General features: G+C 53.8%; 3 protein-coding genes across 16 annotated transcripts in view; 1 reads left to right on the forward strand and 2 right to left on the reverse strand.

Moving 5' to 3' along the window:
* Nucleotides 1-22736, reverse strand: part of LOC114785606 (NACHT, LRR and PYD domains-containing protein 12-like) — a 438381-nt gene that overhangs the window by 341242 nt on the left and 74403 nt on the right. The gene's annotated exons all lie outside the window — the stretch shown is intronic.
* Nucleotides 365-15393, forward strand: aars2 (alanyl-tRNA synthetase 2, mitochondrial (putative)). Of its 6 annotated transcripts, XM_028972062.1 has the most exons (22): nt 365-628; nt 1486-1674; nt 2092-2237; nt 2312-2503; nt 3276-3420; nt 3511-3656; nt 4579-4687; nt 4755-4793; nt 4875-4986; nt 5055-5182; nt 5877-6021; nt 6099-6268; nt 6949-7062; nt 7173-7313; nt 7496-7633; nt 7721-7824; nt 8464-8572; nt 8649-8774; nt 8847-8957; nt 9174-9257; nt 9333-9446; nt 13990-15393. In XM_028972062.1, the coding sequence occupies exons 1-22, from the start codon at nt 404-406 to the stop codon at nt 14164-14166; spliced, it is 2964 nt and encodes a 987-aa protein (XP_028827895.1). In that variant the 5' UTR covers nt 365-403; the 3' UTR covers nt 14167-15393. The 6 variants fall into 6 exon arrangements, with proteins under 6 accessions (XP_028827895.1, XP_028827894.1, XP_028827899.1 ...); XM_028972061.1 differs by having other exon boundaries at nt 9174-9446; XM_028972066.1 differs by lacking the exon at nt 13990-15393 and having other exon boundaries at nt 9174-9253; nt 9333-9381.
* Nucleotides 16810-20923, reverse strand: LOC114785725 (calpain-2 catalytic subunit-like). Of its 2 annotated transcripts, XM_028972263.1 has the most exons (12): nt 20608-20921; nt 20294-20363; nt 19058-19176; nt 18855-18988; nt 18541-18769; nt 18377-18462; nt 18197-18271; nt 17963-18117; nt 17600-17769; nt 17506-17517; nt 17218-17429; nt 16810-17149 (listed from the first exon to the last, which is right to left on the reverse strand). In XM_028972263.1, the coding sequence occupies exons 1-12, from the start codon at nt 20809-20811 to the stop codon at nt 17131-17133; spliced, it is 1485 nt and encodes a 494-aa protein (XP_028828096.1). In that variant the 5' UTR covers nt 20812-20921; the 3' UTR covers nt 16810-17130. The 2 variants fall into 2 exon arrangements, with proteins under 2 accessions (XP_028828096.1, XP_028828094.1); XM_028972261.1 differs by having other exon boundaries at nt 16810-17429; nt 20608-20923.

Here is a 22736-nt window from a genome sequence, read left to right on the forward strand (position 1 = left end):
AAATGATCCTTTTTAAGAAGAACAACATGGTTTATGTCGAGTAAAATATTTAATGCGTTGTAAGTGTTGAATTTAGGCACCGCAAACCGTTTTTGAAAAAGTTTATTCAATACCACAGACAAAATAGGGCAAGTAGAATATAAAAGATAAATTTGAACACGATTCATACAAGAATGTGAAATAAAGAACAATATTTAACGTTTTTAAAGAAGTAAGTATTGAGAAAGAGAACATTTCAGCCTCCTTTATCACAGATTTGAGGTGAAGAACGTCAGAATATCCTTCCACAATAAAACATAACGAAGGTCTTAAGATCCAGAACTTCGTGTCGTCGTTCGTTACGTCATCACCCCCCGGGGAGGCGATTGGTCGCCGCGGCGCCGTGACCTTTGACCCCGGCAAGATGGCGGCGCTGTGGAGGACGCGCGGCGCTCGCCGCTGGCTGGGACCCGCGGTCGCCGTCCCGGTTCTGGCGGCGAGGACCCGCTCGGATTTCACGGCCAGACGGGCGCGGCGGACGTTCGTCGACTTCTTCCGGGCGCGACATCAGCACCGCGTCGTGCCGTCGTCCCCGCTGCGTCCGCGGGGAGACCCGAGCCTGCTATTCGTCAACGCGGGAATGAACCAGGTGACGTAGAGTGAAGATGAAGATGAGACGCCTTCATCTTACACTGCAGGGAGTCGGAGAAAAGTACATACAGCGGCCCCCGGTACACTTCATCCCCGGTACATACAGCGGCCCCCGGTACACTTCATCCCCGGTACATACAGCGGCCCCCGGTACACTTCATCCCCGGTACATACAGCGGCCCCCGGTACACTTCATCCCCGGTACATACAGCGGCCCCCGGTACACTTCATCCCCGGTACATACAGCGGCCCCCGGTACACTACAGCCCCGGTACATACAGCGGCCCCCGGTACACTTCATCCCCGGTACATACAGCGGCCCCCGGTACACTTCATCCCCGGTACATACAGCGGCCCCCGGTACACTTCATCCCCGGTACACACAGCGGCCCCCGGTACACTTCATCCCCGGTACACACAGCGGCCCCCGGTACACTTCATCCCCGGTACATACAGCGGCCCCCGGTACACTACAGCCCCGGTACATACAGCGGCCCCCGGTACACTTCATCCCCGGTACATACAGCGGCCCCCGGTACACTTCATCCCCGGTACATACAGCGGCCCCCGGTACACTTCATCCCCGGTACATACAGCGGCCCCCGGTACACTTCATCCCCGGTACATGCAGCGGCCCCCGGTACACTACAGCCCCGGTACATGCAGCGGCCCCCGGTACACTTCATCCCCGGTACATACAGCGGCCCCCGGTAGCAGTAAGATTAAAAAAAGGCTTTTCATACATTATCAACATGTTGTGGCCAATGAACGTATTTATTGCTATTATTATTATTATTATGATGTCTGTAAGACGGGACATGACAGAAGAGCTCGTTTCTGATGGGCGTGTCCTAGTTCAAGCCCCTCCTCCTGGGGACGGCGGACCCGCGCAGCGAGATGGCGTCGTATCGCCGGGTGGTCAACAGCCAGAAGTGCGTCCGCGCCGGAGGGAAGCACAACGACCTGGAGGACGTGGGGAGGGACGTCTACCACCACACCTTCTTCGAGATGCTGGGGAACTGGTCGTTCGGCGACTACTTCAAGGTGCCGAAAGTGTGAAATGATGCCAAAGAAAAATACGTTTTTTCCTTCTCGTCCGTGAGACTCTCACTTTCGCCGCATATCGATCACAGCGTAATCAACACATCTGATCAATACGTCCGATCGATTAATCGTGCACCTGATCATGTGCACAAATCTCATTCCACACGGGAACGGAGGTGTCACTCAAACGCCTGCAGGCCAATGAGGCAAAGCCCCGCCCCCAGAAGTCCAACCGAATCCTCCTGGAAGTGTAAACGTAAAAGGGGGCGGAGCGTAAATGTAAATGGGAGCGAGCGAGATGAAACTTGCGACCTCTGACCTCTTTTCACCAGTCGCCTCGTGTTTGGGGACAGTCGGGGTCTCGCTCAGGGACGCGGTGGTGGTAGGCGGGGTTTGAACCCGGGTCTCTGTGCGCAGGAGGAGGCGTGTTCCATGGCGTGGCGTTTGCTGACGGAGGAGTACGGGATCCCGGCGGAACGTCTCTACGTGTCCTACTTTGGCGGCGACGCGCCGAGCGGGCTCCCCGCGGACCTGGAGACCCGCGAGATCTGGCGGGGTCTGGGGTACGTCCGGCGCCGCCACCGCACCTCCAAAACCCCCCCGGGTGACCCCGGGTGACGGTGTCTTACCTCGGCAGGGTGGCGTCCGGCCGCGTCCTGCCGTTCGGCATGAGGGACAACTTCTGGGAGATGGGGGACGTCGGCCCCTGTGGACCCTGCACAGAGATTCACTACGACCACGTCGGGGGACGGGACGCTTCTCCGCTGGTCAACGCCGGCGGTCCAGACGTGGTGGAGATCTGGAACCTGGTCTTCATGCAGTACAACAGGTGCGTCCTGATCCTGCTGCGGTCCCATCAGCACCCTCCTGAGCTGCCGGGGACGTCCTCTCAACGGACCGTACAGACCACAAGTCTGGACACCTTCTCATCCGACGTGTTTTCTTTATTTTCATGACCATTTACGTTGGTAGATTCTCACTGAAGGCAGCAAAACTATGAATGAACACATGTGGAGTTCTGTACTTAACAAAAAAAGGTGAAATAAGTGAAAACATGTTTTATATTCTAGTTTCTTTGCTCTGATTACTGCTTTACACACTCTTGGCATTCTCTCGATGAGCTTCAAGAGGTCGTCACCTGAAATGCTTCTCCAACAGTCTTGAAGGAGTTCCCAGAGGTGTTTAGCACTTGTTGGTCCAGCTCACCCCAAACCATCTGGACTGGGTTCAGGTCCGGTGACTGTGGAGGTCAGGTCTCCACTTTTTGTTAAGTCCATAACTCCACATGTGTTCATTCATAGTTTTGATGCCTTCGGTGAGAATCTACCAACGTAAATGTTCATGAAGATAAAGAAAACACGTTGAATGAGAAGGTGTGTCCACTTTTGGCCTGGACTGTACGTCCTGACACTCGCTAACTTGCCAATCGAACCTGCGTGTCCAGGATGTCGGAGATGCTGATTGTAGAACCCCTTGAAACGCTCTTTTCTTATTAAACGTTTGTTTATACGGGAGGTGATGGGAATTCGGGGAAAGTTGTGGTTTAGAGTGGGAACCCTGCATCATATTAAGTGTGTGTGTGTGTGTGTGTGTCCCCGCAGGGAGACTGACCGCAGTCTCCGCCCACTCCCCCGGCGCAGCGTGGATACGGGGATGGGTCTGGAGCGCCTGGTGGCCGTGCTGCAGGGTCAGCGCTCCAACTACGACACGGACCTCTTCGCCCCGCTGCTGAGCGCCATGCACCAGGTGTCCTGCTGCTCTGTCCCCTGAAGGGGACGTCCAGGGCCGGAAGACCGGTCCTCAGGTTCTGACCGCAGGCTGACCTCTTCCCCGCAGAGATGCAAGGTGCCGCCGTACGGCGGCAGGACGGGGGAGCGGGACGCGGGCAGGGTGGACATGGCGTACCGCGTGGTGGCGGACCACGTCAGGACGCTGTGTGTCGGCATCGGGGACGGCATCTACCCCGGCATGTCGGGAGCTGAGTGAGTAGAACCGCGGAATTAATAAGCAATAAAGCACCCAAAATTCATCCTGAACCCGGCCCTGTAAATCCCAGTCTGGTGGAGGGACGGTCCGATGTCCCTCACGGATCTCCTTTGGACAAGAGTCCATGATTGGGATCCGTGCTCCCTCCGTACTGTATTTTATTAGATTTTCGTCACCAGTCCTGTCCCCGTCTGGTGTATCACATTTCACGGCACGTTGTGCTGCAATAACTCGTCCCCACTTTTACATTTACAGTATTTACCAGACGTCCTTATCCAGTAGTTACAGGGACAGTCCCCCCTGGAGACACTCAGGGTTAAGTGTCCTGCTCAGGGACATGATGGTAGTAAGTGGGATTTGAACCTGGGTCTTCTGGTTTATAGTAAGTAGTTACAGGGACAGTCCCCCCTGGAGACACTCAGGGTTAAGTGTCCTGCTCAGGGACACGATGGTAGTAAGTGGGGTTTGAACCTGGGTCTTCTGGTTCATAGTAAGTAGTTACAGGGACAGTCCCCCCTGGAGACACTCAGGGTTAAGTGTCCTGCTCAGGGACACGATGGTAGTAAGTGGGGTTTGAACCTGGGTCTTCTGGTTCATAGTAAGTAGTTACAGGGACAGTCCCCCCTGGAGACACTCAGGGTTAAGTGTCCTGCTCAGGGACACGGTGGTAGTAAGTGGGGTTTGAACCTGGGTCTTCTGGTTCATAGTAAGTAGTTACAGGGACAGTCCCCCCCTGGAGACACTCAGGGTTAAGTGTCCTGCTCAGGGACACAATGGTAGTAAGTGGGGTTTGAACTAGGCTACTAGCACCCCTGTTCCTCCCCGGGTTTGTCCCCTGTAAGGATGTGGGACTTGTGCATGATATAACGTTACGTGTGGAAGGTTTGTCTCTCGCGGTGACCCTTGACGTCCCTCCAGGCTGGTGTTGAGGAGAATCCTGAGACGGGCTGTGCGGTTCTCCTCCGAGCTGCTCCGGGCCCCGCAGGGGACGCTGGCCGCCCTGGTCCCCGCTGTGGTCCACGTCCTGGTGAGTCTCCTCCACGTTTTGTCGGTTGGAGTGGCGGGGAGCTGACGTGCGTTGTCCCCTCCGGCAGGGTGATGCGTATCCAGAGCTGCACGGACAGGCGGGACGGGTGAGTCCACGTCTGGAGTGAAGGTGTCCCGCCGTAGGGCTTGGTCAGCTCGGCGTTGAGCTCCGCTGTTCCCCTCCGCAGATCGCCGCCGTCATTAACGAGAACGAGGAGCACTTCCTGTCCTCCCTGAGACACGGCCGGCGCGTCATCGACAGGACGCTCCACAGGATGGGGGACGAGACCCTGTTCCCAGGTACCAAGTCCTCCGACTTCGCTTTTCAACGCTGGTGGCTTTTTCGATGCCTTGTGTGGTGCTTTCAGCCCCCGTAGCCTGGTCCCTGCACCGGAACCTGGGCTTCCCTCTGGACCTGGTGGACCTGATGCTGGAGGAGACGGGCAGGACGGTGGACCGGCGGGGGCTGGAGCTGCTGGCGGCCGAGCAGGAGGAGGTACCCCCCTGTCAAATTCCCTGTCAAGAAACCATCACCCTGAGTGAACAGGCGCCCGGGGAGTAGTGTGTGGGGACGGTGCTTTGCTCAGTGGTACCTCGGCGGATCGGGATTCGAACCGGCGACCTTCTGATTACGGGGCCACTTCCTTAACCACTAGGCCAGTGAATGTGTGTGCAATGCATGTGCAAGCCTGCGCCGCTGTCATGTACAACAAATGCTATAAACTATATGCTAATGAATGTAGATTAGTCCATCTGTTGCATTTATTATTACTACCTTATGTATGGGGAAGGTGTGTTTTGAAATGTAACCTCTCAGAGAGTGTGTGTGTGTGTGTGTGTGTGTGTGTGTGTGTGTGTGGTGTATTTGCTTTCTTGCTACTTATCATGCCTCGTCACTATCGACTCATAACACAAATCATGTACGTTCTAAGAAGCTAATGTTAGTTAGCAATCGTAAAAGTACGATACCTTGTAGAAGCTCCGAGTCGCTTGGAGAAGTGCGGTTTACGTGAGGATTTGTTCCGTTCAGGTGCTGTAGATTTGATGAAGTACTTTTATGGTAAACCAGGTCCGTTTTACAGTGTATACACCGCACAACGTTGTTCACCTTACGCAGCGTAAAATAGTCCCACATTTTAGACATTTTATTCCTTTTCCGCACACCGATATCTTCGTTTCCTGCTCCCCAGCTCCGCTCCCAGTCGCAGCGCGGTGACGGAGGCGCGTCCGGCCGGGTGGACGTCCACTGTCTGGCGGAGCTGCGGGACACCGGCGTCCCCTTCACTGACGACTCCCCCAAGTACAACTACGGCCTGGGCGCGAACGGGGAATACGGTCAGTCGCTGCGGCTCCGCGCCCGGTGTGGATAACGGGGGGGCTGAGGTCAAATGTCGCGTCTCTCGCCACGCCAGAGTTCCCGTCCTGCCGGGCGGAGGTGGTGTCCCTGTACTGCGGCCAGCAGCTGGTGGAGGAGGTGGCCCCGGGGCAGGCGTGTGGAGTTCTGCTGGACAGAACCTGCTTCTACGCAGAACAAGGAGGACAAGACCACGACCTGGGATACTTCCTCAGAGAGGGACTTCAGGTGGACGCCACAAGACTTCGCACAATCGTCCAAAACGCACCACACTGTGCACTAGGGGTGTCCCAAGATTCGGCCTCTACCGCATAGTGTCAACAGTCAAAAGTGAAGTGATTGTCACTTGTGGTACACAGCACACGGTGCACACAGTGAAATTTGTCCTCTGCTTTTAACCATCACCCTGAGTGAGCAGTGGGCACCATGACAGGGGCCCGGGGATCAGCGTGTGGGGACGGTGCTTTGCTCAGTGGCACCTTGGCGGATTTGAACCGACAACCTTCTGATTACGGGGCGGGGGTATAGTGATATATCGTGATATTATAATCGTATCGTGAGATCTTTGCCAATGCACGCCCCTAGTTCCGTGGTCTGTTTTGCGTGAGGAGAACAATACGCAGGTTTCTGTTTCTGTTGAATAGCGGATGGGATGTCTCTCTGCCGGTGCTCTTCGTGCCGAGCTCTGCTCCAGCCACGGGGCGAGTGACTAAACAAATTGAAAAACTGAAATCCCGCAATCCGTAAGGGAGAGTTGGACCGTTCAGGGGGTTTTATCTACCCACACCTGGCAACACACTAATCCTAATCATCTTAATTGGTCTTTTTGATCTTAAAGAAGTGACTGCTGCACCGGTTATTTTAATGCAGATTCATATAGATCTCACCGCCACTCCTCCTGTCCACAGGACGTCCTGTTCCCAGTGGAGGGCGTCCACTCGGTCGGGGGCTATGTCCTCCATCAGGTTTCCGTCCCTGAGGGACTGAGGATCGGAGACCAGGTGGAGCTGTATGTGGACCAGGTAGCTGCCCGACACACACACACACACACACACACACACGCACGCGCGCCTCGTCTGTCGGTCCTCATGGAAACCACACACACCTGATGAGCGTGGTGTTTGTGTGTTAGACCCACAGGTTGTCCTGCATGGTGAAACACACGGCCACGCACGTGGTGAACTTCGCCTTGAAGCAGCTGCTGGGCCGGGACGTGGAGCAGAGGGGCTCCCACGTGTCCGCCTGCCGACTGCGCTTTGACTTCAGCGTGAAGGTAGCTCCGCCCACATTACCTGTGCGTCCTCGTCCTCGAGTCCACTGGGTTATAGATTATAGACAGAAAAGGCTTTGATAAGCGAGGGGTGTCCTGTTCTGTTCGTCTTTTCATATTTGCATCATGGTGGAGCATATTGTGGAAGATGATGATGATGATGATGCTCGCCTTGACCCCCACAGCGCTCCCTGACCCCAGCTGAGCTGCAGCAGGTGGAGGAGCTGGTCTCTCAGACGGTCCGGCAAGACCAGGCGGTCCACACCGCGCTGCTGCCCCTGGCCGTGGCCAGGACGATCCCGGGCGTCCGCGCCGTGGACGAGGTGATGGGCGGGCTGACCCGGGATCAGCTTCCCGCAGGGGCTCCTGCCCGGTGAGGTCATGTCACGCGGTGCGTCTCCCCGTTGCAGGTCTACCCGGACCCTGTGAGGGTGGTCTCCGTGGCGACGCCCGTCTCCGAGCTGCTCCGCCCCCAGCAGATGGCGCCGACGTCGGTGGAGCTGTGCTGTGGAACGTAAGATCTCCACTACGGCCTCTCTTCCGGAACACACTGTGGATACCTTCTGATCCCACTCATTATTTACGCATTTTATATATTTATATTCAGCATATATATTTATAAACGTATTCTACAATTTATAAATTGCGCATACTTAATAAACACTATTCTGATGCTGATTCTGATGCTGATTCTGATGCTGATGCGGATTCTGATTCTGATGCGGATTCGGATTCTGATGCGGATTCGGATTCTGATGCGGATTCTGATGCTGATTCGGATTCTGATGCGGATTCGGATTCTGATGCTGATTCTGATGCGGATTCTGATGCGGACTCTCTATTGTGAACTGGACAGTCCAGAGTAGGATATCGTGCTCCTGAAGACCTTCTTCCATCTGCAGAACCATGCCAGCAGTCAGGCTGCTGAATTTTATTTTATTTTTTTTTTCTTGAATAAAAGTGGAGTGATTGTCACTTGTGATACACAGCAGCACAGCACACGGTGCACGCAGTGAAATGTGTCCTCTGTATTTAAGCATCAGTGGGCGGCCGTGACAGGCGTGTGTGGGGACGGTGCTTTGGTCAGGGGCACCTTGACGGACCGGGATTACGGGGCCTTCACCCCTTTTCTCTTGTTCTCGTTGCTCTCCAGGCATTTGTTGCGCACGGGTGCGATCGGGGATTTGGTCATCGTATCCGAGAAGCAGCTGGTGAGGGGGATCAGCCGCATCGTCGCCGTCACCGGGGACGATGCCAGAGAGGTGGGGTCACAGCGGAGTCTCCGTCCCGGGCGCGTCTCCCCCGGCATTAAAACGAGGCCGTTTCCCTCCGCTGCAGGCTCGGGAGGCGGGCCGCGTTCTGGAGCAGGAAGTGGACTCGCTGGTGGCGCGCGTCGCCGCGGCGCTCTCCCCCACCCTGTCGGAGGCGCTCGGACTGGCCAAAGAAGCGGGACAGCTGACCGACGTACGTCACCGACCGGCCAGATGTCCCCCGCACTGGCCGCGCCTCCGTCTGACGCGCCGTGTTTTATTTCAGGCGGTCGAGGGCCGGTCCATTCCACAGTGGCAGAGGCGGAGCCTCCAGGCGCAGCTGCGAGGGATCCAGAGGGCGACCAACACCACCATCAGGAAGATGGAGGTGAAGGAGGTGAGCGTCTCCACACGTCCCGCACCTGAGCGTCTCGGTGCCCAGCCGTGTTGCCAGATCTGCTACTATGTGTTCAGTAACTCCAAAAGCTGCTGGTCCGGTTTAGGATCTGGCAACGCTGGTGCTGCGTTGGTGTGATCTTGAGTTCTACCGAACTGTGTTGAAGCGGCTGGGCGTCGGCCGTAGAGACGAATGTTTGACCTCCGTCCCTCTCAGGCTGCGGTCCTGGCTCAGGATCTGTTGAAGCGGCGTGGCAGTAGGACGGTGGTCGTGGACACCGTGGACACGGACTCCATGTCGGTACGATACGGTTCTGAACCAGGACAAGTCGGGGTGAAGGTATGGTTTCTACTTCGTCTCCTGTCGTCCCCGCAGGTCCTGATGAAGACGGTGAATCGGTACAGTGACGCGTCTCCCGGCTGCTGCGTCATGCTGCTGTCCCACCAGCACGGCTCTGGGGGGCTGCTGTGTGCCTGCCAGGTGCCAAAGGTACCTGGACACTCATACCCGCACCCACGCACACCCATACCCGCACGCACACTCATACCCGCACACGCACACTCATACCCGCACACGCACACTCATACCCGCACACGCACACTCATACCCGCACACGCACACTCATACCCGCACCCACGCACACACTCATACCCGCACCCACGCACACACTCATACCCGCACCCACGCACACACTCATACCCGCACCCACGCACACCCATACCCGCACCCACGCACACCCATACCCGCACACGCTCACTCATACCCGCACACGCACACTCATACCCGCACACGCACACTCATACCCGCACACGCACACTCATACCCGCACACGCACACTCATACCCGCACCCACGCACACACTCATACCCGCACCCACGCACACACTCATACCCGCACCCACGCACACACTCATACCCGCACCCACGCACACACTCATACCCGCACCCACGCACACCCATACCCGCACCCACGCACACCCATACCCGCACCCACGCACACCCATACCCGCACCCACGCACACCCATACCCACACCCACTCACACCCGCACACCCACTCATACCCGCACGCACACTCATACCCGCACGCACACTCATACCCGCACGCACACACACACACAGGCACACACACTCATACCCACACACACACGCACACTCGCACGCACGCACACTCATACCCGCACGCACGCACACTCGCACGCACACTCACACGCACGCACACTCATACCCGCACACTCATACCCGCACGCACACTCATACCCGCACGCACACTCATACCCGCACACTCATACCCGCACACTCATACCCGCACACTCATACCCGCACACTCATACCCGCACACTCGCGCACACACACACACACGCACTCATACCCGCACACACGCACTCATACCCGCACACACGCACTCATACCCGCACACACGCACTCATACCCGCACACACGCACTCATACCCGCACACGCACACTCATACCCGCACACGCACACTCATACCCGCACACGCACACTCATACCCGCACACTCGCGCACACCCATACCCGCACACTCGCGCACACCCATACCCGCACCCACGCACACCCATACCCACACCCACTCACACCCGCACGCACACTCACACCCGCACGCACACTCACACCCGCACGCACACTCATACCCGCACGCACACACACACACAGGCACACACACTCATACCCACGCACACTCGCACGCACACTCGCTCGCACGCACGCACACTCATACCCGCACGCACGCACACTCGCACGCACACTCACACGCACGCACACTCATACCCGCACACTCATACCCGCACACTCATACCCGCACACTCATACCCGCACACTCATACCCGCACACTCATACCCGCACACTCATACCCGCACACTCATACCCGCACACTCGCGCACACTCATACCCGCACACTCGCGCACACTCATACCCGCACACTCGCGCACACTCATACACGCACACTCGCGCACACTCATACCCGCACACTCGCGCACACTCATACCCGCACACTCGCGCACACTCATACCCGCACACTCGCGCACACTCATACCCGCACACTCGCGCACACTCATACCCGCACACTCGCGCACACACACGCGCACTCATACCCGCACACGCGCACTCATACCCGCACACGCACACTCATACCCGCACACGCACACTCATACCCGCACACGCACACTCATACCCGCACACGCACACTCATACCCGCACCCACGCACACACTCATACCCGCACCCACGCACACACTCATACCCGCACCCACGCACACCCATACCCGCACCCACGCACACCCATACCCGCACCCACTCACACCCGCACGCACACTCATACCCGCACGCACACTCATACCCGCACACACACACACAGGCACACACTCGCGCACACACACTCATACCCACACACACACGCACACTCGCACGCACACTCACTCGCACGCACGCACACTCATACCCGCACGCACGCACACTCATACCCGCACACTCACACGCACGCACACTCATACCCGCACACTCATACCCGCACACTCATACCCGCACACTCATACCCGCACACTCATACCCGCACACTCATACCCGCACACTCATACCCGCACACTCGCGCACACTCATACCCGCACACTCGCGCACACACACACACACGCACTCATACCCGCACACACGCACTCATACCCGCACACACGCACTCATACCCGCACACACGCACTCATACCCGCACACGCACTCATACCCGCACACACACTCATACCCGCACACGCATACCCGCACACGCATACCCGCACACGCACACGCATACCCGCACACGCACACTCATACCCGCACACTCATACCCGCACACGCACACTCATACCCGCACACTCGCGCACACTCATACCCGCACACTCGCGCACACCCATACCCGCACCCACGCACACCCATACCCGCACCCACGCACACCCATACCCGCACCCACGCACACCCATACCCACACCCACTCACACCCGCACGCACACTCACACCCGCACGCACACTCACACCCGCACGCACACTCATACCCGCACGCACACACACACACAGGCACACACTCGCGCACACACACTCATACCCACACTCGCACGCACACTCGCTCGCACGCACGCACACTCGCACGCACACTCGCACGCACGCACACTCATACCCGCACACTCATACCCGCACACTCATACCCGCACACTCATACCCGCACACTCATACCCGCACACTCATACCCGCACACTCATACCCGCACACTCATACCCGCACACTCGCGCACACTCATACACGCACACTCGCGCACACTCATACACGCACACTCGCGCACACTCATACACGCACACTCATACCCGCACACTCGCGCACACTCATACCCGCACACTCGCGCACACTCATACCCGCACACTCGCGCACACTCATACCCGCACACTCGCGCACACTCATACCCGCACACTCGCGCACACACACACACACGCACTCATACCCGCACACACGCACTCATACCCGCACACACGCACTCATACCCGCACACACGCACTCATACCCGCACACACGCACTCATACCCGCACACACGCACTCATACCCGCACCCACGCACACTCATACCCGCACCCACGCACACTCATACCCGCACACACGCACTCATACCCGCACACACGCACTCATACCCGCACACACGCACTCATACCCGCACACGCACTCATACCCGCACACGCACTCATACCCGCACACGCATACACGCACACGCATACCCGCACACGCACACTCATACCCGCACACGCACACTCATACCCGCACACTCGCGCACACTCATACCCGCACACTCGCGCACACTCATACCCGCACACACTCATACCCGCACGCACACACTCATACCCGCACGCACACACTCATACCCGCACCCACGCACACCCATACCCGCACCCACGCACACCCATACCCGCACCCACGCACACCCATACCCGCACCCACGCACACCCATACCCGCACCCACGCACACTCATACCCGCACGCACACTCATACCCGCACGCACACTCATACCCGCACGCACACACACACACAGGCACACACTCGCGCACACACACTCATACCCACACACACACGCACACTCGCTCGCACGCACGCACACTCATACCCGCACGCACGCACACTCGCACGCACACTCGCACGCACACTCATACCCGCACACTCATACCCGCACACTCATACCCGCACACTCATACCCGCACACTCATACCCGCACACTCATACCCGCACACTCGCGCACACTCATACCCGCACACTCGCGCACAGTCATACACGCACACTCGCGCACACACACACACACGCACTCATACCCGCACACACGCACTCATACCCGCACACACACTCATACCCGCACACGCATACCCGCACACGCATACCCGCACGCGCACACCCGCACGCGCACACTCATACCCGCACACTCGCGCACACTCATACCCGCACACTCGCGCACACTCATACCCGCACACTCGCGCACACTCATACCCGCACACTCGCGCACACTCATACCCGCACACTCGCGCCACACTCATACCCGCACACTCGCGCACACTCATACCCGCACACTCGCGCACACTCATACCCGCACACTCGCGCACACTCATACCCGCACACTCGCGCACACTCATACCCGCACACTCGCGCACACTCATACCCGCACACTCGCGCACACTCATACACGCACACGCACGCACACGCACGCACACGCATGCACACACAGGCACACACAGGCACACACAGGCACACACAGGCACACACAGGCACACACACGCACACATAGGCACTCTTGCACACAAGCACACGCACGCGCTCACACAAGCACACGCACTCACACACACACACACACACACACACCCCTGCTCGCACACACACACTCATCCCCGCAAACGCACACACACACATACACGCGCACTCTCGCACGCACTCTCACCCGTGAACTCGCTCAGACACACTCGCACACTTGCACGCACGCACGCACACACACACACATGTTAACGTCTCCTCCTTCTCTCTCAGGACTTGGCCGCCCTCCAAGCCAGCGACTGGGCGCTGGCGGTTTGTGGCCGTTTGGGGGGCAACGCGGGCGGCTCGGCCACTGTGGCGAAGGGCGTGGCCAGCGGCAGCGCAGAGGCGGTGACCGAGACGCTGCGCTGGGCGCTGGACTTCGCCAACACTCGAGCTGGACGGGAATGAGGGTCACGTGTGAAATTTCTTTGTTTTAAAAGGAATAAATTTGGTGGCTGAACGGGGTCTGGAGTCCTTTTACACCAAGCTGCACTTCCACAGAAGACACGTCTTCAACACCTTCACCAGGACACACACAACACCAGGAGCATGAGGTGACCACCTCACTGGTGCCAAGCCCTGAATCATCAGCACCATAAACCGCCTCAGGTCGCATTCAGGATCCCGTATTCTGCGCACGTTGAGTGGAGGGCATGTCAATGGTGCAAATGCAAATCCCACTGGGACTTGGGGGGAAGGTGGACCTGCGCTAATATTTCCATCAAAATACGAGCAGGAATATCTTAATCTTGTAATGAGCCTGCGATCAATATGTTGTAACCAGCCACGTCTCTATAGAAACCGTAGAACAGGGACCTCCTGCACTTGTTCTAGTGTAACCAGCATTAGAACATTAGTCCAGACCTTTTGCATGGGGACCTTTTGATCCAAACGTCCTGCTTGGCTCAGGAAATAATGTTACCAGACATTACTGGACACCTCCACCGTTGCCGGGACTGCTGGACAGACTTTAAAGTTCCTCCGCTGTCTCGCCCGAGACCTTCGTTTCTGTCCGTATGACTTGGACGTCGCGAAAGCCGCTACGTGTCTCGAGCATCGATTGCTCACCTGCTTTCATTACAGACGTGTCTCATCATTCAAAAAACCCAGAATCAGTACATTTCCCAGCAGGACGTCACCGACATGTGACAGAGTAAAGAACAGCACACATTTTAAAAAAGTAAAAACGCACTTTCATGCTTTGAAAATGTTGCTTGCAGTACGATCATGCCAACAACGTCTTGAAGTTATGTAATTAGAACAATGATGAGTGCAGTAAAAATATGCCATAGTTATTATTTATTAATAAATAAGCCCAGTGCGTGGCTGCGTGTGGTTGCGCGTTATTACTCTTTATAATACATTGCGTGTGTGTTTCGTTTTCTTTTTTAACTTCGTTATCGCTCCAATTCCAATAAGCAATGTTCTCAAGAGGTTAAAAAATGTAAAAAATAAATGGATAAAAAATAAATGGACAAGGCCTCAGACACCTGAACACTCAGGACTGACAATGAAGGTCAACGTGAACTTGAAAATGTCTTGTTCAAGTACACAAAGTAACAGGATTGTCAGAGCTTTGCAGATGAATTTTCGTCTGATATTAGTTCTACATTATTAAACATATAAGTCATCAGATTCCACTGCTGAGTCTGAATTGTGTGGTTCTGCTGTTTCTCATCCAGGTCTGGCTTTGCCCTTCTTTACACCAGTACTGGACTGAGACATTTGACGTGTTGTCAGAATGTGTGGGGAAAAGAGTAGAGCCCAACCCGCTTGGGACATTGTTTGGGCTTTTCTCCTCACCTCCTTCACTGTCTGCCCATCAAAGGGACGTGCTGGACTTTTCTACCTTACTGGCGAGAAGATTAATCACGACGAACTGGAAATCCTCTAAACCTCCGAGCCAGATTCACTGGATACGAGATCTTCTCTATTCCGTTAAACTTAAATGTCCCTTAAGACATTTTGAAAGATTTGGGGTCCTTTTGTCGACCTGGTTAAGAACGTGCCTTCTGTTCCTGGGTGGTACAGTTCACGTCTGGATGGAGCTCTGCTGAGGTGCTTTTCATTTTTAATTTCTTCTTGTGTAGGTTGGTTGTGGGGGTGATTGTAGGGCCGAATACCTCGCTGAACTTTAACTCCACCACACCAGAACCCGTCTTGTCCAGAGCCGGAACGTTTCTGGTGGAGAAAGTTCTGGAAATTCACAAATCCGTCTGTGCTGCTCCCATAAAAGGGGGGTGGAGATCTTCCTACTCAGAACTCCACACGTGTTCATTCATAGTTTTGGTGCCTTCAGTGAGAATCTACCAACGTAAATGGTCATGAAGATAAAGAAAAAAAACATGTTGAATGAGAAGGTGTCCAGACTTGTGGTCTGTACTGTATATGAAACACACACACAAACACACACACACACACACACACACACATATATATATATATATATAACATGCTCACACAGATCCAGGTGAAAAAGACTCTTATGTAACAAACAAAAGGCTTCAGCATTAAACCTGAACGTCCATCCAGCATCAGTGAAGCTTTTCACGTGTTCCTGACATGCTGAGACCATGTCCTCTGGCATATTGTCCACTGTAACGTGCAACAAGACGGTAAATTAAATCTTCAATTCCGGTTTTATGACGTGGACTAACCCAACGCTCCCTGACAGATATCCATCCTGGTAGCTCCGCCCGAAACGAACTGAGGGTTGGAGGTCAACTCCTAAACCAGAGAAGCCAAATACCCAAATTCACAAAACCAGTTCCTCAGCTAGAAATATACATATAAAATATCTGTGTAGAATCTGTGTGTGTGTGTGTGTATTATCTGTGTGAAAGTGTTTGTGTAGTATCTGTGTGTGTGTGTGTGTGTGTGTAGTATCTCTGTGTGTGTAGTATCTGTGTGTGTGTGTGTGTGTGCAGTATCTGTGTGTGTGTGTTTGTGTGTGTAGTATCTATGTGTGGGTGTGTAGTATCTGTATGTGTGTAGTATGTGTGTGTGTGTGTGTAGTATCATATGTATAAAATGTGTTGGTAGGAGAACCAGTAGATGTTCCAGGTGTTTATTTCCATCCACCGCGGTCTGAACCGCTACAATTCCATCTTGTGGCTGAAGGTGGAGAATCACATGCACACGTATGAAACGGGACGTTCCTACAGAACAACGTTCTGATGTTGACTTGATGAACACTTTTTATCCAGTTAAACAGTCGTTTGTGATCAGAATTGTGAATCTTTATTCTGGACTAGAAGGACCATGTAAGACGTAGCGTGTGAAGAGTTGTGGAACGACTGTGGTGCTTCTGGTCCTGCCAGTCTGCTGTGTGGCCACTCAATACATCAGCATTCATCAACTGGCGACTTCAGGTCAAATGTCCAGCGCTTTCCTGTGGGACAGAAGACTTGACCGTGAGTCCCGGATCCACCAAACTGCCCGTCTGGGACCGTCACCCACCTGTTAAACGCCATCTTCTTGTAGAAGACACGCAGAAGGAAGCCGCCCTCCTGGTCTGGCAGCGCGGTGGACGGGACGAGGACGTATTCCGCAGGCGGGAGTGTGAAGCGTTTGCAGATTTCCCGTCTTGGTTCGAAGGGATCTGTCACGGCGACGGGTTTCTGCCGTAGGAGAACGTCGCGGCCCAGCGTGATGTTGGACTGACCCACGTACTGAGATTCAAACACACACGTTAGTCCACCATCTTCAGGCCGGATATGAAAAACAGGAAACTTCTCATCATCTCACCTCCTGAGGGACCTGAAAAACAAGCGTAAAAAATACTGCGTTTTCTACCGCGTCTGATTGTGAATCCAGCAGGCTTCAGAAGATCTGCCGTTACCCTGTAGATGCTGAAGCCAACGGCACTGAGCTCCTGGCCGAGCATCTTCATTCTGCGGGTGTTCTTCTGGATGAGGCCCACCAGGAGGCTGCAGCCCTCCACTCCATCGTGGGGCTCGCTGTCCAGCTCCCCCAGTTCAATGGCGAACTGAGGGTTGTTGCAGAAGGTCGCTGTAGACATGAAGACATCAGAAGACGTCACGCGCCGCAGGTGGACTGACGCCCTTATCCAGAGCTACTTACAATCAGTAGTTACAGGGACAGTCCCCCCCCTGGAGACACTCAGGGTTAAGTGTCCTGCTCAGGGACACAATGGTAGTAAGTGGGGTTTGAACCTGGGTCTTCAGGTGTGTTGTCTGCTCACCTTTATGCTCCCTGTTGCCTCCTGCAGTGGAGCCAGCCTTCCATACACCGTTGAACTGGGAGAACCTCCAGTGGCTCAGATCATCGCTGGTGTCAGGCGTTCGGTTGCAAATGTGCACCTCAGAGAAATGGTCCTTGAAGTCTGAGAACGCCATCCTTCAGACAGGAAGTCCACACATTCACTCATCATGGACCATCGTTTTCAGCCGAATCGTGGTTTCAGGAGAGAACTCACCAGAACTCCCCGTCGTCAGCCGAGTAGTTCAGTTTTTTCCTCTCCTCTGGTTCGACCAAGTCCCATTCTCTGGAGCTAAGTGAGGGAGATGGTCAGATCGGTGTAGATCTCCAAAGACGGCTTGGCTGCCACAACCACAGAACCCATCGTCAGGTGCTCTACAGGGGAGAAGAAACTCACTTGTCGCTCCAGGCTCCCCGCCATTCCTTGTGTCCCCATGGGTTCCTCAGCCGTACAAGGTTGGCAGTTGTCCCTTGCAGGTGAACCTTCATTATGAAGAAAACAGAGTCCATGGGATTACGAAAATGTGCAAAGTGACCAAAGTGATGAAGAAGTTTGTGTACCTTCTGTACGCCAGTAATGGAATAAGCATGTTTGTCCACCAGGTTTAGCGTGGAGTCGAACATCGTGAAGGTCGCCAGGAGAGATCCTAGTCTCATCGCTCTCATCATGACGGCGTACAGGTACGAGGGGGCGCTGTGCAGCTCGTAGACCTCCACGATGCCTCCAGTGAAATCAGTCAGGCTTTCGGACGGCAGGCCTCCTTTCAGAGACTCGTAACAGCCGCTCACCCTGCAGGCGTTTCCAGGATTAAAATACGTCCATCTGGTTTATGTCTCATTTCTGGGAGGACAGAAAGAGGACGGGTCTCGCTCACTTGGCGTAGGCTTTCTCCAGCAGGGCGCTCCAGAACTCCGTACAGTCTGCAGAGTGGACGAACAAGAGTCTTCCGTCTTTAACAGGCAGCCGGTCGTCGACGACGACGTCCACCCATTCCCCCTCCTGCCAGAACTGTTACCAGGACATGGCGTCAGGGACACATTTTTATCTGCGTAGCAGGAAGTGAGCTTTGTGACGGACCTGGAAGTGAAAGATGCCGGCATAGTCTGTCTGGAAACTCTGATCCTGGGGAACTACTCGGGCCAGGACGTCCTTTTGGAGAGTAATGGACGCAACTGAAACCAACAGCCAGCAGTCACCTGATGTAAACAAATACACACGAATAAATTAACAAGCAAATAAACAGAATAGAAATTCAGACACGAGGAACACAAAGTACGGCGCTGATAACACAGTGAAGAAGACCAGACGCTGACTGGTAACCATCTCCACCCCTGCACTCAAGTGACGGTCCCAAAGTATCTACACCTGCTCTCAGGCGACGTTGCCTAGGTCTCCACCCCATCAATCAAAAGACAGTCTGTAGGTCTCTACCCCTGCTCTCGGCCGACGGTCCCTAGGTCTCCATCCCATCAATCGGCCGACGGTCCCTAGGTCTCCACTCCTGCTATCGGCGACATTCCCTAGGTCTCCACCCCTGCTCTCGGGCAACGGTCCCTAGGTCTCCACACCTGCTCTCGGACGACGGTCCCTAGGTCTCCACTCCTGCTCTCGGGTGACGGTCCCTAGGTCTCCACTCCTGCTCTCGGGTGACGGTCCCTAGGTCTCCACCCCTGCTCTCGGCCGACGGTCCCTAGGTTTCCACCCCATCAATCGGGCGACGGTCCATAGGTATCAACTCCTGCTTTCGAGCGACGGTCCCTAGGTCTCCACCCCTGCTTTCGGCGACATTCCCTAGGTCTCCACCCCTGCTCTCGGGCAACGGTCCCTAGGTCTCCACTCCTGCTCTCGGGTGACGGTCCCTAGGTCTCCACCCCTGCTCTCGGGCAACGGTCCCTAGGTCTCCACCCCTGCACTTGGGCGACATTCCCTAGGTCTCTACACCTGCGCTCAAGCGACGGTCCCTAGGTCTCCACACCTGATCTCAGGTGATCTGATTGGTGGGATGAGAATGGGCGGAGTTCAGTGTCACTGTTTTCATCATCTCTGTCCGGTATTAAGAATACGAATTCAGGCTCTTTGTTAAAAATTCAGGCTCTTTGCTAAGAATGGCAAGAATCTCCACTTTCTCGTGCAGGACTTGGTGTGGACAGTTAGAGAAACTCACCATGGTCTAAAACGTGATGTTGTTACAACATGTTGCTGTTAGCCAGTTAGCATGCTAACTGAAGTAAAAAAGGATGTAAATTTCACTTCAGACTCTGTTGTTTTATGAGTAACCAGGCCAGCGATGCCAGGAACACATGAGGAACTTACCCAGTTCCCCCTGGCAGATGTCTGTCCTGGTGGCTCCTTCGGAGATGAACTTGGGTGAGCTGCATATCTTCTGTTGAGATAAAATTGATGTTGCACCGTGAGAAACTGCAGATTTAGGAAGGCATGAAACGCCGCTGCTGTTTATCTGGAGCGAAACCAGTTTTTTGTCTCCAGAGTCGTCAGACCAGACGGACTCGAAATCCTACAGATCACAGCAGTTGTGATCCGGCGTTCAGTTTGGTTTTATTCTTCTTTCTGGACATGAACTAAGCGACCAGAGCAACAGGAATATGGGACTGGTGGTTAGAACTTACCCAGGGTCTCTTCCACTCAACTCCCTGCACTAGGGCTGAATTTGGCCCAAGTTCCTTGTACCCCAAAGAAGCTGGAACCGCATCGAACGCCTTGTCGCGGAACAGTTCTCCATTTTCCAGGCATTTCTGCCGCAGCGCTCTGTAGTCCTGGCCCAGGTATCTCCCACCGCGGCCCGGAGCCCTGGACCTGCTCGCTCCAGACATCTTACCTCCAGACAGGCCTCCACACTGAGAAGGTGTGGTCCAGGAACAGCCTGTAGGTGTTGGTGTGGAGCCACTGGATCAAGTCGAAACACATGAACACGCTGAATGTTGCAAAACAGGAAATGACAGCAAAGATATGAAATGAAAAGACGTTTTTTTTAATGCTTTGGTATGAACTTTGTCCACTGTTCTCATTGCTCTGCAATCTTCTCACTTTACCGCATTAAATGCTGCAAGAACGACGTCTGGAACGATCATAAAATACTTATTATTTAATTTTGCTTCAATTATTTTTTAAAAATGCAACCGATCGTTTAAACTTTAGCTGTCCAGTGTACAGACAGCCAGATCGAAGGAAGTTATTGATTCGCTAATTGAATTAAGGATTTGATCGGCTGCACTTGAAATGTTTTTTAAGATGATTCCTGCTCAGGAATATTAGCACCGTCTGGCATCACAGCCTTCCAAGATATTATGCAAATTCATTTATTCTCAGACTTTCCTACAGGATCAAATCAAATGACAGTCATCATAAGTTTAAAGTCATTAACCATTAGAGTATAATTAAAAACTAAAAAACTTTATTACTTTAATCCTTCTTCTGCTGTAATAAAAAGAACATTTTTAAGGGGTTCTAGACATTTACCGAATGTGCTTGCATACATAAAGCACATATACAACAAGATCCGGACATTTAAAGGAACACACTCGCCTGTGAACCAGAAGACCCAGGTTCAAATCCCACTTACTACCATTGTGTCCCTGAGCAAGACACTTAACCCTGAGTGTCTCCAGGGGGGGACTGTCCCTGTAACTACTGACTGTAAGTTGCTCTGGATAAGGGTAAATTCTTTAAATGGAAATAGCAGAAATTATTTTAAATATTTGAAATAATCGCCATATTAACTAGTAAATGTTAAAATATGAGCTTTTAAAGTCTCCTACAGAACAACAGGCACGAAGTTTAAGGACAAGATTTCATCTGCAGAAGTAAACAAACCCCGATTCCGTGCCGCGAAACGCCGGCCAATCAGCTGTGAGCCTGACTTCTTACTGGCGGGAACGCTGAAGGGGCGGGGCTTTCAGTATGTCAGCTGCGAGGCGCTCTCAGCCAATCAGCTGTGAGAAGAACTTTTTCGGAACGGAAACGCTGAAGGGGCGGGGCTTCGCGAGTTGAAGAGGAGTGGGCGGGGCCACCTGTTTACTTCATTTCAGGATCTGTTCGTTATGCAGAGTTCAGAGGAGACTGTCCCTGCTAACTAAACTAGAATAATGTAATAGTGTAGCGGTCTGGGTTTATATATCTAACACCTGGTGGTCTGGAACATGATAATATATAAAACCCTGAAATACACGACTATTAAAATATGGTAAACTAGAATAATGTAAAAGTGTAACGGTCTGGGTTTATATATCTAACACCTGGTGGTCTGGAGCATGATAATATATAAAGCCCTGAAATACACGACTATTAAAACACGGTAAACTAGAATAATGTAATAGTGTAACGGTCTGGGTTTATATATCTAACACCTGGTGGTCTGGAGCATGATAATATATAAAACCCTGAAATACACGCCTATTAAAACACGGTAAACTAGAATAATGTAAAAGTGTAACGGTCTGGGTTTATATATCTAATGCCTGGTGGTCTGGAACATGATAATATATAAAACCCTGAAATACACGCCTATTAAAACATGGTAAACTAGAATAATGTAATAGTGTAACGGTCTGGGTTTATATATCTAACACCTGGTGGTCTGGAACATGATAATATATAAAACCCTGAAATACACGACTATTAAAACAGGGTAAACTAGAATAATGTAATAGTGTAACGGTCTGGGTTTATATATCTAACACCTGGTGATCTGGAACATGATAATATATAAAACCCTGAAATACACGCCTATTAAAACACG

The sequence above is a fragment of the Denticeps clupeoides genome, chromosome 3, assembly GCF_900700375.1.
Source record: "Denticeps clupeoides chromosome 3, fDenClu1.1, whole genome shotgun sequence".
Lineage (NCBI taxonomy): Eukaryota > Metazoa > Chordata > Actinopteri > Clupeiformes > Denticipitidae > Denticeps > Denticeps clupeoides.

What these genes read in the sequence shown, in the direction of transcription:
- aars2 (XM_028972061.1), top strand. Translation starts at nt 404, where the DNA reads ATGGCGGCGCTGTGGAGGACGCGCGGCGCTCGCCGCTGGCTGGGACCC. An exon ending in GGACGAGACCCTGTTCCCAG is followed by an intron (nt 4,987 to 5,054) that starts GTACCAAGTCCT and finishes TGGTGCTTTCAG; the next exon opens with CCCCCGTAGCCTGGTCCCTG. An exon ending in GCTTTGACTTCAGCGTGAAG is followed by an intron (nt 7,314 to 7,495) that starts GTAGCTCCGCCC and finishes TGACCCCCACAG; the next exon opens with CGCTCCCTGACCCCAGCTGA.
- LOC114785725 (XM_028972261.1), bottom strand. Translation starts at nt 20,811, where the DNA reads ATGTCTGGAGCGAGCAGGTCCAGGGCTCCGGGCCGCGGTGGGAGATAC. An exon ending in CCATTACTGGCGTACAGAAG is followed by an intron (nt 18,463 to 18,540) that starts GTACACAAACTT and finishes TTCATAATGAAG; the next exon opens with GTTCACCTGCAAGGGACAAC. An exon ending in CGGGGAGCCTGGAGCGACAA is followed by an intron (nt 18,272 to 18,376) that starts GTGAGTTTCTTC and finishes TCCCTCACTTAG; the next exon opens with CTCCAGAGAATGGGACTTGG.